The 14484-nt window shown below is 36.6% G+C and overlaps 1 protein-coding gene across 3 annotated transcripts in view; it reads left to right on the top strand.

The window, feature by feature from the left end:
• The window catches only part of PGGT1B (protein geranylgeranyltransferase type I subunit beta), an 84888-nt gene that overhangs the window by 35466 nt on the left and 34938 nt on the right, over positions 1 to 14484 (top strand). For all 3 annotated transcript variants that reach the window (XM_082378354.1, XM_082378353.1, XM_082378355.1), the window contains 2 exons: positions 2079 to 2124; positions 9607 to 9791. In XM_082378354.1, coding sequence (XP_082234480.1) covers positions 2079 to 2124; positions 9607 to 9791 — 231 coding nt within the window. The remainder of the gene's footprint in view (positions 1 to 2078; positions 2125 to 9606; positions 9792 to 14484) is intronic.

The raw sequence follows: 14484 nt of genomic DNA, 5'->3' as shown, positions 1-14484 counted from the left end.
TAGTCATTAGTGGATTTTTTTTTTCTTACAAGAATTCCTAGTTTAAGAGTGCCCTCTTTTCAACGCAGAGAAACAAAGTATGATTTCTTTAATTTAGAGTGTCTTTTTGTTTGTTTGTTTAGTGATTGGGGAAGGTTTGTGAGTTCTGTGATTTTCTGGTAGGAGAAAGGTTCTCTTTTGTTTCCCGGGTTTTTGCATTTTGCTCTTTGGAGTTTTCATTTATTTGGTCTTCAGTGGGCCCTTCTCCCTTCCTTTTTTAACTGTCTTCACCAGACTTATGCCCATTGAATGCTGCCACCTTGACTTGCACACTCTCCTCGGTCTCTTCTCTGTAGTCACTGTTCAGTGTTACCGGAGCTCCTACAGTACAGGCATCCTCGCTTCGCCTGGTAGTGCCAGACTGTAATGATGCTCTTGCAGGCTGAAATGATGCAAAGTGATTTTAATCATCAGTGGGAAAAATGACACTTGTTCTGTGACCTTTATAATTTTTTGCCAAAACATTAAAAACTATTACTGTTATAAATGGACACAGAATGTTTTAATGGTAAAACCAATGTTTATTTATTGTACATCGTAATTTAAAACATTAGCAATATTGAAAATTAAAGTGTTTTCTGTGTAAAAAAATTCATCAATAGTAGTTTGAACAGCACTGTTTGTCTTCTTCTCATTATATAATTTATAATATGGAGCAGACACTTTTCTGTCTTGGTAAATGATCATACTCCTTTCTAAATTTGTATCAGCTTCCAACATTCTGTCCTTTGCATTTTCATTGTTGTGAAATATCTGAGAGTTCCTTTTATGTGAAGTTTTTGCCAGCATCTCTTCTCTAGAACATCTCCATCTTTTTCATCAGAGCCACTTTCCTCATTTATGTAGATATTTCGCCTTCACTTGATTTTTCAATCAGCCAGCACTGTCATGGTAGCTGTTTCTTTTATTACTCTGTTTGATCTCAATTTCACTTTCAGTGTTACTGCTTTTCATTTCTTTACTGCATTTTCATCTTTGGTAGCCAGTCTCCTTTTTTGATTATATTTTTGAAACATCATGTGGGTTTATTACTAAAAGACAAAGAGACAGCACAGCCACATACATTGCTGTCTGTGTGTGAACTGAATAACATGTGCAATGACCAGTTACTCACAGACTTTGAAAAAGGTGACGTGATTGGTCACTGATTGTGATACACATCTATTATGTATGTAATGGTTTGTGGACTGAGGAGCTAGCAGCAAGTTTGTACTTTATGCAGTTGCTCACAGTTAATATATTGTTATTACTGAAATTTGAACCATACTATGTTACTTAACTAAGCCAGGGTACCTGGAATTTGTGTATATTGGAACTGTGCAAAGCAAGGATTGCCTGTATTTCACACTCAGGCTTTTCCTAGTGATTTAAGCTAGTGATTTTAGGTAATCTCAGACCTGCCATTAGCACCCCTCCTCTCTCTTCCTCACAAGTTTTCATAGATTGCCCTTGCTCTCTGCAAAAGTATGTCAGGAGTATGGGATTTGATGCTTCTTTTTCTATAGACAGGAAATTTGAAGCTTGAGCATGTCTTCTAGCTTTGACAAGGTTTCTGTTTTATGTAGTTGTATTGTTCTTATCCTGTTTTGATTTTGTGGGATATGTGGGGAGATTCAAATTTAGGCAGGCACCATTATCATCGGCTACCCAAGAGCCTCAAAATAGATTTGTTTTGTGTTTATAATGTTATAGGAGTATAAAATCCTTACACTTTCCTTAAATTCATATATTCTTGCAAGTGGGAGAGGAATAAAGGTTGGGGCTTCTTATTGGGTAGAAATTAAATATGTAGGTGCCATCTTTGAACAGTCTATTCTCGGAATATGCCTAGTGCATACATTTACTGATTTGGCTTGGTGAATAAGACAAGAGCAGGTACTTGAAAATGCCTAGATCTATTTCATTGTGGGAAAGAGTGCATATTTTGAAAAATATAAAGGAGAACTAAAATTAGATCAAGAGACAAAAAATTAGCATAATGACAACTTATTTATTTATTATTATTTCCCTATTAAACTGAACATATTTTTCTTTTTCAGTCCTATGACAATGGGTTGGCACAGGGAGCTGGACTTGAATCTCATGGTAAGGCATCTTAAAATAAATGGACATGTAGTTTCTTTTGTTCCTTCAAATAACATCATGGTATCTTCAACATGTAGGACCTCAGAAGTCTGTCTCAACTCTTGGTGCAGCCTGACTGTCTTCTTTCCTACTTCTCTCTGTTGACACTGCTGTGCCAACTCGAGCCTCTCCTAGGTCAGTAACCATTCAGAGATTATTCAGACCAGAATGTTCATACAGTACTTTCTGGTGATCATTTCAGCTGTTAGTTGCATGAAAACATCTTGGGATGATTTAAAATATTGTTAGAAAACAGCACGTTTTCTTCTTTGGTATAATACTAAAAAGCTAGATACAGAGTATTAAACATGAATCAATGAATTTGTGAAGAAAAAAATTTTTTTACCTTCCTTAATATAATTGTCCTAAGTCATAGTGATAAAACATTTTGCCACATAGCATATGTTCACTACGTACATTAATACAGTCTCTCCTTTCACACTTTTCCTCAATTTTGGCAGAACCAGAGTGAGCCATAGTCACTCAGTTTGTCAAAACATCAATAGCCTGAACTCTTTGAAGTGGAATATATCATGTAGAAGTAAATGTACTTCCATGCTCCTTTTTTAAAAAAAAAAAAAAAAAAAAGAGCCCAGATCAGGGAGGCTCTCTGAGTGAAATCCTTGTTTCCTCTTCATCACAGCAGTGTTTTTGCGCTCACCTGTGTGTCCATCCCTCTGCTTGCACGATAGAGTAGAAAGAACACATGAGCATTCAGGTCTCAGCCCTAACACTAGCTATGTGGCTTAGGCCCCTTACTTAATCTCTGAGGATTTCCTCATCAACAGAATAGAAATAATTATATCTTTCTTTAAAATTATTGTTAGAGATATGAGGGAAACTGGTTTGTAAACTGTAAACCGTGTATAAACATTTTTTTAAAACACATTCCTTGTGCTTTCCCTAGGAACTGTCCTATCAGGTGTCTCCTCCCTCTCTGACATTTTCACTCCCTCCTTCGGTGGTATTTGTAGAGTATATGTGTCACTACGGGGCGTATAGAAAACTGTCTTGGATTTTCCTCTGAAGTCGTACTACAATTAGGACATCATAATTCTTGTGTATGTCTATATGAGATTGGGGGTGGCAGTAGCAATTATGTCACTGGTCATCACCACTTGGTAAGGAGGGATATACTTGTAGTTGCACAAAGAGGAAATCTGGCGTCTATAAGAATTTCTGAGAAGACGAGGTCTGGGCTCACTATCGTAAAGGATGTTAATGGACAAGCTGAGGAGATACTTCACAGTGCAGGAGACCTGTGGAACAGACACTATTGTTCCCCAGAAAATGGGATTATGTTCTCTGGGATATGAAACAGAGAGGGCCACTCAAACATGATACTCTCTGATGGAAAAAAAGTCTTGCTGAGTCACACAAACAGTGATTTGGAGTCAGTATGACTCGAGTAGGATCACACCCAGCAAGATCATCATTGATGGGCTGTGGTTCATGCCAAAAAGCTTACATCTTCCTTTTACACTCTTTTTGTCTTGGTAGGTTTAAGGTCTAAAGGCCGAGAGGAGGGCTTCCTACTCAGGGTGCCACAGTACCGGGTGTGCTGCAAATGGGCTATAGGCATGTCAAGCTCTTGCTGCCTCAGCCTTTGGAGCAGCCAAGACCTGGGTGTCTAGAGCTCCCGTTTAGGTGCCAGGAGCTCGCTCCTCAGGTCACTGCTGTGTGTCCTACAAATGTCAGACGTTTTAATGTTCTTGTGTGCTGTGAGGTTAGATAGGCTGAGAAGTACTACTCTAGAAGGCTTTGGTATAGCCTCCCTTCCCTATCTTATCACTGTCTACACTGGCAAGAGAAACCTCTTTCTAAAAAGTAGTCCTGCAGATTGGGCACTCTGAAGTCATGGTGTTCTCCCTTTTTCTTCTTTTATTAATCTTTTTAGAATAGTGGTCCAGGTATACTATTTGCCCTTCTACACAAATGGCTGTTCTTTAATTTTTCTGTGTAAGATTCAGCAACTTAAATGAAATATTTCTTTTAAAGTCATGAATGATCTACATTTCAAATCCAGTGTCTTTTTCTTATTCCTCATCTTCTATTTATTGAAGCAAATGAAGCTGTTAGCCTCTTCCCCTTCTTTCTTGAAGTATCACATTGCTCTTGTCCTTCTTCCTGACACGTTGTTTCTGGCTCCTTCACCATTTTTGTTTCTTCCTCTCACCTCTTTATCTTAGTCCAACTTTCTTCTTTGGATCATTCATCTTTCTAAATATCAGGACTCTTATACTTGCTATTCCTTCTATATAGAATCCTCCACTCCCATCCCTAGCAAACACCTGGCTTCATTTCACATCCTTCAGGTATTGGCTCAAATGATATTTTTGGATAAGCCCCCTTTCTAAAATTGCAAACCACCCACAAACATACCTCCTGTTTAGAATTGCAAACCAACCACAGATACATACCCCATTCTCTGTCTCCCTTTCTGGCTTTATTTTTCTCCATATCACTTTTATTTTATTTATTTGTTTATTGTCTGTCTCCACATAATAGATGCCTCACGAGATCAGAGGTTTTGGCCTGTTTTATTCACTGTTGTATCTCCCACACTTGTAGCATATGGCACATAGTTAAATGAACTAACAGATGGTTCTCTATCAATCATCCCTGGTGTGATGGCACCCACACTTTGTTTCCAAATCTATACTGTTGCTTCTGAGCTGCACACCGCCTTTCTGTGTGCCTGCCAGGCATAGCTAGCTACCTTTGTATCTCTCAAGCTGCACATTTTTAAAAACCATCATTCTCCTCTTTCCTTCCTTCCAAGTCTGTTTTTGCTATTCAGGAATGTGGAACTATTCTGACCTACTGATTTTTCAGAGCCAGAAATCCAGAATTTGGGGTGTTTAATCTCCTGTTCTGTTTTTTTTTGTTGTTGTTCTTAACTTGCCAGTCACACCAGTCCTCCATTAGTCACCAGTTTATAACCTTTTACAGACTTAAAAGGAAAAGAATTTATTTATTAAGCAGCTGCTCTGTGCCAGCTAACAGTTATTCTCACTTAATCCTCACACTAGCCCTCCGAGAGTGGACATCTTTGTATTAGTTAGATTCAGTCAGAAGCAAAATCACTATGAATATTAAAGACTAGGAATTTATTATAGGAGTAAGATTTTACATGGTTGTGGAAGAAGATGGAGAAGGCCCTGAAAGGGGTAGTAGGTGGATCAGGGAAGAGTCACTGACAAGCTCTCCTGAGGCACTGGCACAGGTGGACAAGTGAGACCTTGCAGGGGAATCTGGAGAGCCAGGCGCATCCAGCTGCCAGAATATAACTGGAAGGCTCTTGTTCGTACATCCATTTGTGGGCCTGGTTTCACTAGAGCAAGAAGTAAAAAGAACTTGGATTCCAAGTATATGGGAGAATAAGGGCAAGCTAGACTCACAGCACCTCTACCCTTGTCTCTCACCTCCTGTGCCCACAACCAGGGCAATGGCTACTGCTTCACTTCCACCTTAGAGATCTCACACAGATTTCTCTAGCTTCAGACCACATAAAGAAGGGGATTCTGGGAAACAGTTCTCGCTTAGCCAAGTTAACACAGCATAAAACCACCACAGTGATTATTGTCGTTTTACTCAGAGAAGGTAAGTAACTTAACTCCTAGGCTCACATATCAGGTAAGTGTCTTGAAACCCTATGCTTGTTCAGCAGTACCATTCTGCCCATATTTAAATCCCTTAGTTTAGTTCTCCATGGTCCAGTGCCAGCCTAGCTTTGTAGATACACATGTGAGAGATCCCTTCCATGCGCTCTAGGTTGCAGAGAAAATGTATTCTCCAAATGTTCTTACATGCCTTCTCACCCCTGGACTTTGCTAATGTTCTTTTTCCTATACTTGAAATGCTTCCCCTTTACTCGCTTCTCTTCATTTGCCTTTTCTTAAACTTCAAATTTTACCCATCTTTCTATGCCTAGTTTCACTGTCACATTCTTTGTAAAATCTTTCATTGTTTCTTGTCCCCCCAGCCCTAAGCAATTTCTCCCTTTTCTATATTCCCGTAATACTTGGTTCGTACCATTTACTCTGTTTACCTTCTCTGCTAGGTTGTAAGCTGATCGTGTCTTATTTATGTCATACTCCATATGCCCTTGAACATTGTAGTTGTTCAGTACATATTCGATGAGTTAGTTATGCTGTATTCCACTCTGCATCCCAAAGCTGGGAAGGCTGAATTTAGAATGTGTACTTCTGCTACACTTTGATGTTAATCAAGTTTCTTCATGTGCTTTTTGTCCTAATTCTGCGGTCTAAATGCTACTTAATATACTGTTTTCTTTTTCTTTTTAACTCAACTGCTGTTCTCCAACACCTGCTTAGCCTGGAGTCCATTTGTCACGAAAACTAAATAGGCACATTGTACCCTTCTAGGCCATGATTATCAAATGTTATGATTCTGTTTATCCTAGTGATTCTTTTATGATATTACAGTTCTAGGGGAAAATGTTCATGTGTTTTGGAAGAATTAGATTTTCCTACTTTGCTAGGATTGAAACTACTTTTCCTCTTGAGATTCATAATGTAAAAGTTCAGATATATTAATTTGATTCCGTGATTCTTTTAGAATATCTCTACTCCTCAATCCAGAAGAGAAGTATTAAACTTTACTTGGCCTGATTTCGTCTAAGCATTCGACTCCCTTGAATCTACCTCACTTTACCTTTTTCATGTGGTGTTTAAGAGTAAAATGGTGTACTTATTTGTGTACCTGTTTACTTAGCCTTCTACTTTAGCTGTATGTTTGTTTACCATCTTAAATTACACATTTCAGAGCACATAGATTCTTTCAAATTATTTGGTATATACAAATAGATACTAAGAGAATGCTTAAAAACGAGCTTTAAAACCTTATGGGAACAATAAGTTAAAGCATAAGTAAAGCATAGCAAACAGAACCAGAGTCAGGAACACCTCCTTTACCCTGCAACTGGAAGAACTGGGGTAGGTTGTAAAGAGAGAACCAGTCCCTCCCAGCTGTGATTTTTTTATGACTGTGGTATTCTGTGTACATTAATTATCCACATAACTGAAGCATTTCACCTTAGGTGGCAAACTTTCAGCAATTTCAGGTGGAAATCTCTCCCTTATTTGAATGTGCCTTAATATTCTCGTACTCTTACATGCCTTCGATAAAGAAGGTTATTTTCATAACCTTCAACCAGGGCATGATGAACAGAATTTAATCTTTTCTTGATGAATTCAGATCATTATTAGGAGAAGGAATTCTTAAATTGTACTTTATATAGTGACGTAACATTCTCGAAGTTTTTTGAAGCTTGTAGGAATCATTGACCTAATCCTATTTAGCCCCAAAAGGATATTCTAGTTGAGTTCTTATGCGTGCTTTTTCTTACTGTACTTATTGTCAGAATGTTACCTGTCTTTTCTTGCTGTTTTTGTGTCTGCCTCTAACGCTTTTCTAACATCCTACTTTTAATCCAGGTTTTTAAGTACTGGTTTTTAAAAATTGTTTAGACAGGAACCTCTCGGGGGTAAATGTTGATAAGTGAATTTTAGCTTAAAGAATAGACTTTGTAATGACTGTGTTTGGCTACTCAGAGACCAAGCTTACTTCAGAAATTGTCATTTTCAAAATCTGGTCATTTGGGCAAAGGAAAGAGTATTTTTATTTTGAATTGTGCCAGTTTGCTTTAAAAAATCCGAACAGTTATTTTGGAGAGTAACAATTAAATGTGTCTTTATTTCTTGGTAGATAGTTTTAAAGACTATGTACTTTCTCTTAGAGGCTTTATATTTAATGATGTAATAATACCTGAAGTCATGGCCAGCTTGTCATGAAAGAGAAATTGAAACTAGTAGGTCATTGAAGGGGAAATAAGATTGATAGTTGCTGAATAGAAATTATTCTAAAAGGTTATGATAAATTTGTTTTTTGTTTTAATTCACTCATGACTAACATAGATCTCCCTTATTTTTTTCCATTGGGAAAAATTCTGAAGACTAAATAGTTCTTACAGTGTGACCCTTTTATTTATTTATTTTTATTTTTTTGACAGTGACCCTTTTAATGTGATAGCTGCCTTACATTTTCTAGAGAGAATGCTCACTTTTCCTTTGCCAGAGAATGCAACCAAGATTTGTAACACCAAAAGGAAAGTTACAGGATGAGGCATATTAGGAACAATCTATTTAAAGAGATGGAATTAATAAAAATCACTAGGTCAAGTTGTAATAAATTGGAAATATAAGTATTTTCAAACTGTTTGGAGTTGACAGCAGATAACGCCAATGGAAAGCGGTGGGGGTTTTTTTGTTGTTGTTTTTTCCTTTATGGAAAAATACTGACTTTTCATTTCCCGAGGAAAGTAATTACCTTTGTGACTATACTGGTTCTATTGATGCTATAACATTTTAATAAACTTAGGGGTATAAAACAACACAAATTTATTCTCTTACAGTTCCAGAGGCCAGAAGTCTGAACTGCATCTTACAGGGCTTCAAATCAAGGTGTCAGCAGGGCAGGTTTTTTCTGGAGGCTCCAGGAGATAATCTGTTCCTTTGTCTCTTTCAGCTTCTGGTGGCTGCTGACATTCTTTGACTTCTTGTCTCATCACTTTAGTCTCTGCTTCCATAGTCACAATGCCTCCTCTTTGACTGTAGTTTAATCTCCCTCTGCCCCACTTTTATAGGGACACTTGTGGTTACACTTAGGGTACACCCCATCCAGGATGATCTCCCTGTCTCAAGATCCTTAACTTCCATCACATTTGCAGAGTCCTTTTTGCCATATAAGGTAGCATGCCCATGTTCAGGGATTAGGACCTGGATATCACTGGGGGGCATTAGTCAGTCTATCATAGTGAGCATGGACATGTATTGTGCATCTACTTCCAGATACAGTTTTCTTCTCCACACTACCCCCATCCCCAACACACACACACACTCTTTCCTTTTGCTGAAACTTTTCTTCCTTAAATTTCTTAAGCTGACATATAAGCTTCTAGTTTATGTTATATGTGAAAATCAGTCTGCAGCTTTAGGCAGATGGAACCTCAATTCATAAGCAATATACTGTCTTTAAGGGAATTAAAATCAGACTCAGGTGATAGAGTAGTAGGGAGTAGGAGTTCTAGATTTTAGTTTCAACTCTCCCATTAACCATATAATTTTGAACTACTTTCTAAATCTCTTCATTTAAAAAATTGTTCTTACAGCTTTAAGTTATTTTAAAATTTTTTTCTATTTCATCAAGTTCATATTGAAGACTCCAGTGCTTAGTGGTTATTTTAAATAGTGAAATTAAGGTAAATAAAATAGTGAAATAAAAGTAAAATTAATTGTCTTTTAATTTTACTTTTATTTCACTATTTTCTGGAGTTATTTAACCCTTTTTTTCTTCAATCATTTCATATTATTTTCCTAGACATCTAATAAGTTTAAAGTATTGTGTGGTTTTAATTAACAGGAGGATCAACTTTTTGTGGCATTGCATCACTGTGCCTGATGGGTAAACTAGAAGAAGTTTTTTCAGAAAAAGAATTGAACAGGATAAAGAGGTGGTGTATAATGAGACAACAAAACGGTTATCATGGAAGACCTAATAAGCCTGTCGACACCTGTTATTCTTTTTGGGTGGGAGCAACTCTAAAGGTAAGAGAAATAATAAAAATGAGAAACCTTTACTCTTTGTTAATAAAAAAAAACTGTGCTTAAAGGGTTTGGTCTTTGTAATGTTCATTAAATATTGTTAGCTTTAGGGCAAAAGGTTTTTCCTTTTGCTCTGGCAAAGCTAGTCTCTGTATGGTTTTTCCACAGAATTCAGTTATCTGTTGTGCTACTTAAAAATTTCTATTCTTATAAAGCTCTAGTGTCCCAGAACCTATGTAAGAAAGTAGGTGTAATGTCATAAAAAACTTGTACCTGGAACTGATCAGTGGTCTATCTAGTGAGGAGATCTGTCTGAACATACCAGTAAAGGATTTATGGGAAAATTTAATCTTAAAAGATAAACCATGGGTCATTCCTTTAAAAACCATCTAAGGTTTTCTATTTTGTATTAATTTATTTGTGTAAGCCTTCTGAAATTATTGATGAATATGTTCATACATTTTCCCCATCTCTGCTACCTTTTGATGTACCTAAATACATAAGCTTATTAGCCATTGAGTACCCACAAGTTTTCAATACCTTAAAATTGCCTTTTTTGCCTTTAAAAACATATCACCTAGGCCTGATATTCAGGAATCTAACCAAAGTCTATGTTCATCATCTATACACAGTAAGTCCCCTGCATATGAACAAGTTGCATTCCGAGAGTGCGTTCGTAAGTCCAGTTTGTTCGTAAGTCTAACAGAGTTAGCCTAGGTACCCAATTAACACAATCAGCTCTATAGTACTGTACTGTAATAGGTTTATAATACTTTTCACACAAATAATATGTAAAAAACAAACAGAAAAAGTAAAACATTTTTAATCCTACAGTATAGTACTTTGAAAAGTACAATAGTACAGTACAACAGCTGGCACATGGGCTGGCATTGAGTGAACAGGCAAGAAGAGTTACTGACTGGAGGAGGGAGAGGAGGTGGGAGATGGTAGAGCTGAGGGATCGTCGGCAATAGGAGACGGAGGGCAAGCTGCAGTTTCACTCATGCCTGATGTGGATGGCACAGGTTCTGGTTCCTTGCTGGATTCAATTCTATCTACCCTCTTGAAAAAACGATCCAGTGATGTCTGGGTAGTAGCTCTTTTTTTCTCATCACAGATGACACGCTAGCACTGGATTGCATTCTGAACGGCTGCTGCAACCTTCGTGTACCGTTCTACATTCGGGTCCTGTGCCTCAAAAACTAACAGTACCTCCTCAAATAAAGAAAATCCCCTTGCCATTTCCTGCATCATGAATCTCTTCGGTTCTTCAGTTACTACTTCTTCCTCTTGTCTCTCTTTATCCTTTCTCTGGGCCTCCAGTTCCATCAGGTCTTCATTAGTAAACTTCTCATGTTGCACAGCAAGGAATTCAATGAAGTCGTCCTCTTGCAGATCTAGCTTGAAATAAAGATACTGTACTACTGTACTCTATACAGTACTGTACAGTAGAGTACACAAAAAGCACAACCACTTGTAGAGGATGCACGCATGTGACAATGTACGCCAGACATGTGAACTGACTTACAGGATTGGACGTGTGAATGCACGTTCGCATCTTTGAATGTTCACAACTTGAAGGTTCGTTTGTGGGGACTTAACTATAATATCCTAATTTTTTCTCTTAAACAAAATTCATACATGTGGTTGAAATGAATTGGGAAAATAGAACAATTTAAAGTGAAGGCAGTAGCCTCTGTCTCTCTTCTCACTTCTAGTGCCATTCCTCAGGTGCACCATTTTAATTTTTTTAATTATGAAAAATTTCAAACATACTCAAAAGAAGAGAAAATAGTGTATAATGAACCCTTAATATGTTCATCAACCAATCTCAACAGTTTTCATCCCAAACAAAGCCAGCCTTCGTTCATCCATATACCTACCCACTTCCCTCACCCTCACTGACTAATATTTTAAAGCAAATCCCAGATACCATTTTCTATATTATCTGGAAATTTTTCAGTATAATCGCTAAACATAAATAGCTTTTTTAAAAATGGAACCGTAATGTCACTTCTAAGAAATCAGCCATAATTCCTTATCATTAAATATCAAGTCAGGATGATATATATTTCCTATTGCGTCACATCAAGAGGCATATAATATAATCTCTGGCTGTCTCTCCTTTTGATCAAAGGGCTCCAGAGTTGTCAAAACTGATTAATCCATTATAAAGTTCCCATCAGCCTTCTTTGTTCACTTTTTTTATGGTGTTAAAATATATGTAATGTAATAAAGTTTAACTATAAGTGTACAAATCACAGCGTTGTGTAACCATTACCACTGTCCATACCCCAAACATTGTCATCATCCTAAACATAAAATGTGCTCATTAAACAATAACTCCCCATTCTCCCATCCCTCCAGCCCTGCTAACCTCTATTCTACTTTTTGTCTCTGTGAATTTACTTATTCTAGGTACATCATATAAGTAGAATCATATAATCTACTGTGTCCTGTGTCTGGCTTATATTTCTCAAGCTCCATCCATATTGTCACATATATCAAAATTTCGTTCCTTCTTATGGTTGAGTAAATATACCTGTTGTATGTATATACCACATTTTGTTTTTCTGTTCATCTGTTGATGGACACTTGGATTGTTTTCACCTTTTGGCTATTGTAAATACGGTGGCAATGAGCACTGGTGTAAAATAAATATCTGTTTCTGGATAATTACCTAGGAGTGGAATCTGTGGATTACATGGTAATTATGTGTTCAATTTTTTGAGAAACCACCAAACTATTTTCCACAGTGGCTGCACCATTTTACATTCCCACTAGCAATGTATAAGGGTTTCAATTTCTCTACATTCTCACCAATACTTGTTTTTTCTGTTTTTTTTTTCATAATACCATCCTAATGGCTATGCGGTGACATCTCATTGTGGTTTTGATTTGCATTTCCCTAATGATTAGTGATATTGAGCATCTTTTGATGTGCTTATTGGCCATCCTGTGTATCTTCTTCGGAGAAATGTCCAATTTATCTATTTTTTTCTTTTGTTGCCTGTGCTTTTGGTTGTTATTCCATGAAATCATTGCCAAATCCAATGTTATGAAGATTTTCCCCAATGTTTTATTCCAACAGTTTTATAGTTTTAGTTCTTGAGCGTAGGTCTTTGATCCACTTTGAGGTGATTTTTGTATATGGTATAAAGCAAGAGCTTCAGCTTCATCCTTTTACATGTGGACATCCAGCTTTCCCAATACCGTTTGTTGTAAAGACAGTTCTTTACCCATTAAATGTTCTTGGCACCTTTGTCAAAAATTGCCTGTTTATTTCTGGGCTCTCCATTCTATTACATTGGTCCTTACTGTTTTAATTACTGTAGCTTTGTAGTAAGTTTCAACGTTAGGAAGTATGAGTCCTCGACATTTTTCTTTTTAAAGATTGTTTTGGCTCTTCAGGGCCCCTTTCAGTTTCATGTGAATTTAAGGATTGGCTTTCCCATTTCTTAGGAAAAAGGCTGTTGAAAGTTTGATAGAGTTTACATTGAATCTGTAGATTGCTTTGAGTAGTGTTGACATCTTAACAATGTCAGGTCTTCCTATCCATGATGATGGAATGTTTATCCATTTATTTAGATCTTTAATCTTTCACCAGTGTTTTATAGTTTTTTGTATACAGATCTTTCACCTGCCTAGATAGGTTTATTCCTAAGTATTTAAATTCTTTTGGAAGCTATTATGAGTGGAATTGCTTTCTTAGTTTCCTTTTGGATTGTTTGTTGCTGATGTATAAAAGCATCATCTTCATATGGAATGGTTTTAGCAGCCGTTGAGGATCATTACTTAGGTCCATTATGTCATTGGGGGTTGCTAAATGGTGATATTCTATCATTCCCTCTAAATTTATTAACTAGGATTCTTTTATAAAGAAGAATTTCACTTTAAGGTATGGTTGTACAGAGAAAGGCAGATGATTCTTCTCTTAATTTTAATAATGTTCATTCAGTCAGTGAGTTGGTTCCCTAGCATCCTCTAAAGTTTTCCAATAAAATAATTGGGTTTTAGGGTTTTTTCTTTTTTACCCTTTGAGTATCACTGTGAACTCATAGATTTTAATATATTTTATCCATTTTAGTCCATTACATTGTTCTTTTTAATGCTCAAATTGTCCCATCTTTAGCCAGTAGGAGCCCCTTCAAGTTGTTTCTTGAGTCTTTTTGATATGACCTTGGTGGTCTTTGACAACTTTCTAAAGGCAACTACTTTTAAACCTTTTTAAAAATTTTAATTCTTATGGATAACTTTAAATAATAACTTTAAATATGCTGATTTCTTGACTTAACACCTTTAGACATTATCCCAGCTATGAAAACATATTCCCAACTATGAAAAATGAAGATTTGGCCTCCCCTTTTTCCAGCAAATTGTTACTGGTATATATTTTTTTTAGTTCTGAACCATTTCTCTTCCTCTCCCTTCTAAACCTTTCAGTTTACCTTTACTTTTACAACGTCAACTTAGGTAACATTCATATTTTGTTCAGTAACAGTGATCAAATATTTTATGCTTTGCCTGTAGGTTGATTTTAAAATTTGAAAACCAGTAATCACATATTAGGGCTTATAAATATTTTTTATTGCTAAACCAAGTACAGTGTTAAGATTATTGTTCCTTCTTTCTGTGTAATGACCTATTTGCCACTTAATGAAAAATGTTTCTAGCATCAGGAGTCTAAAGAGTCTCT

The sequence above is a fragment of the Balaenoptera borealis genome (genome assembly GCF_965194805.1).
Source record: "Balaenoptera borealis genome assembly, chromosome: 2".
In the NCBI taxonomy this organism is placed as follows: domain Eukaryota; kingdom Metazoa; phylum Chordata; class Mammalia; order Artiodactyla; family Balaenopteridae; genus Balaenoptera; species Balaenoptera borealis.
This window is presented reverse-complemented; position numbering and strand designations above follow the sequence as displayed.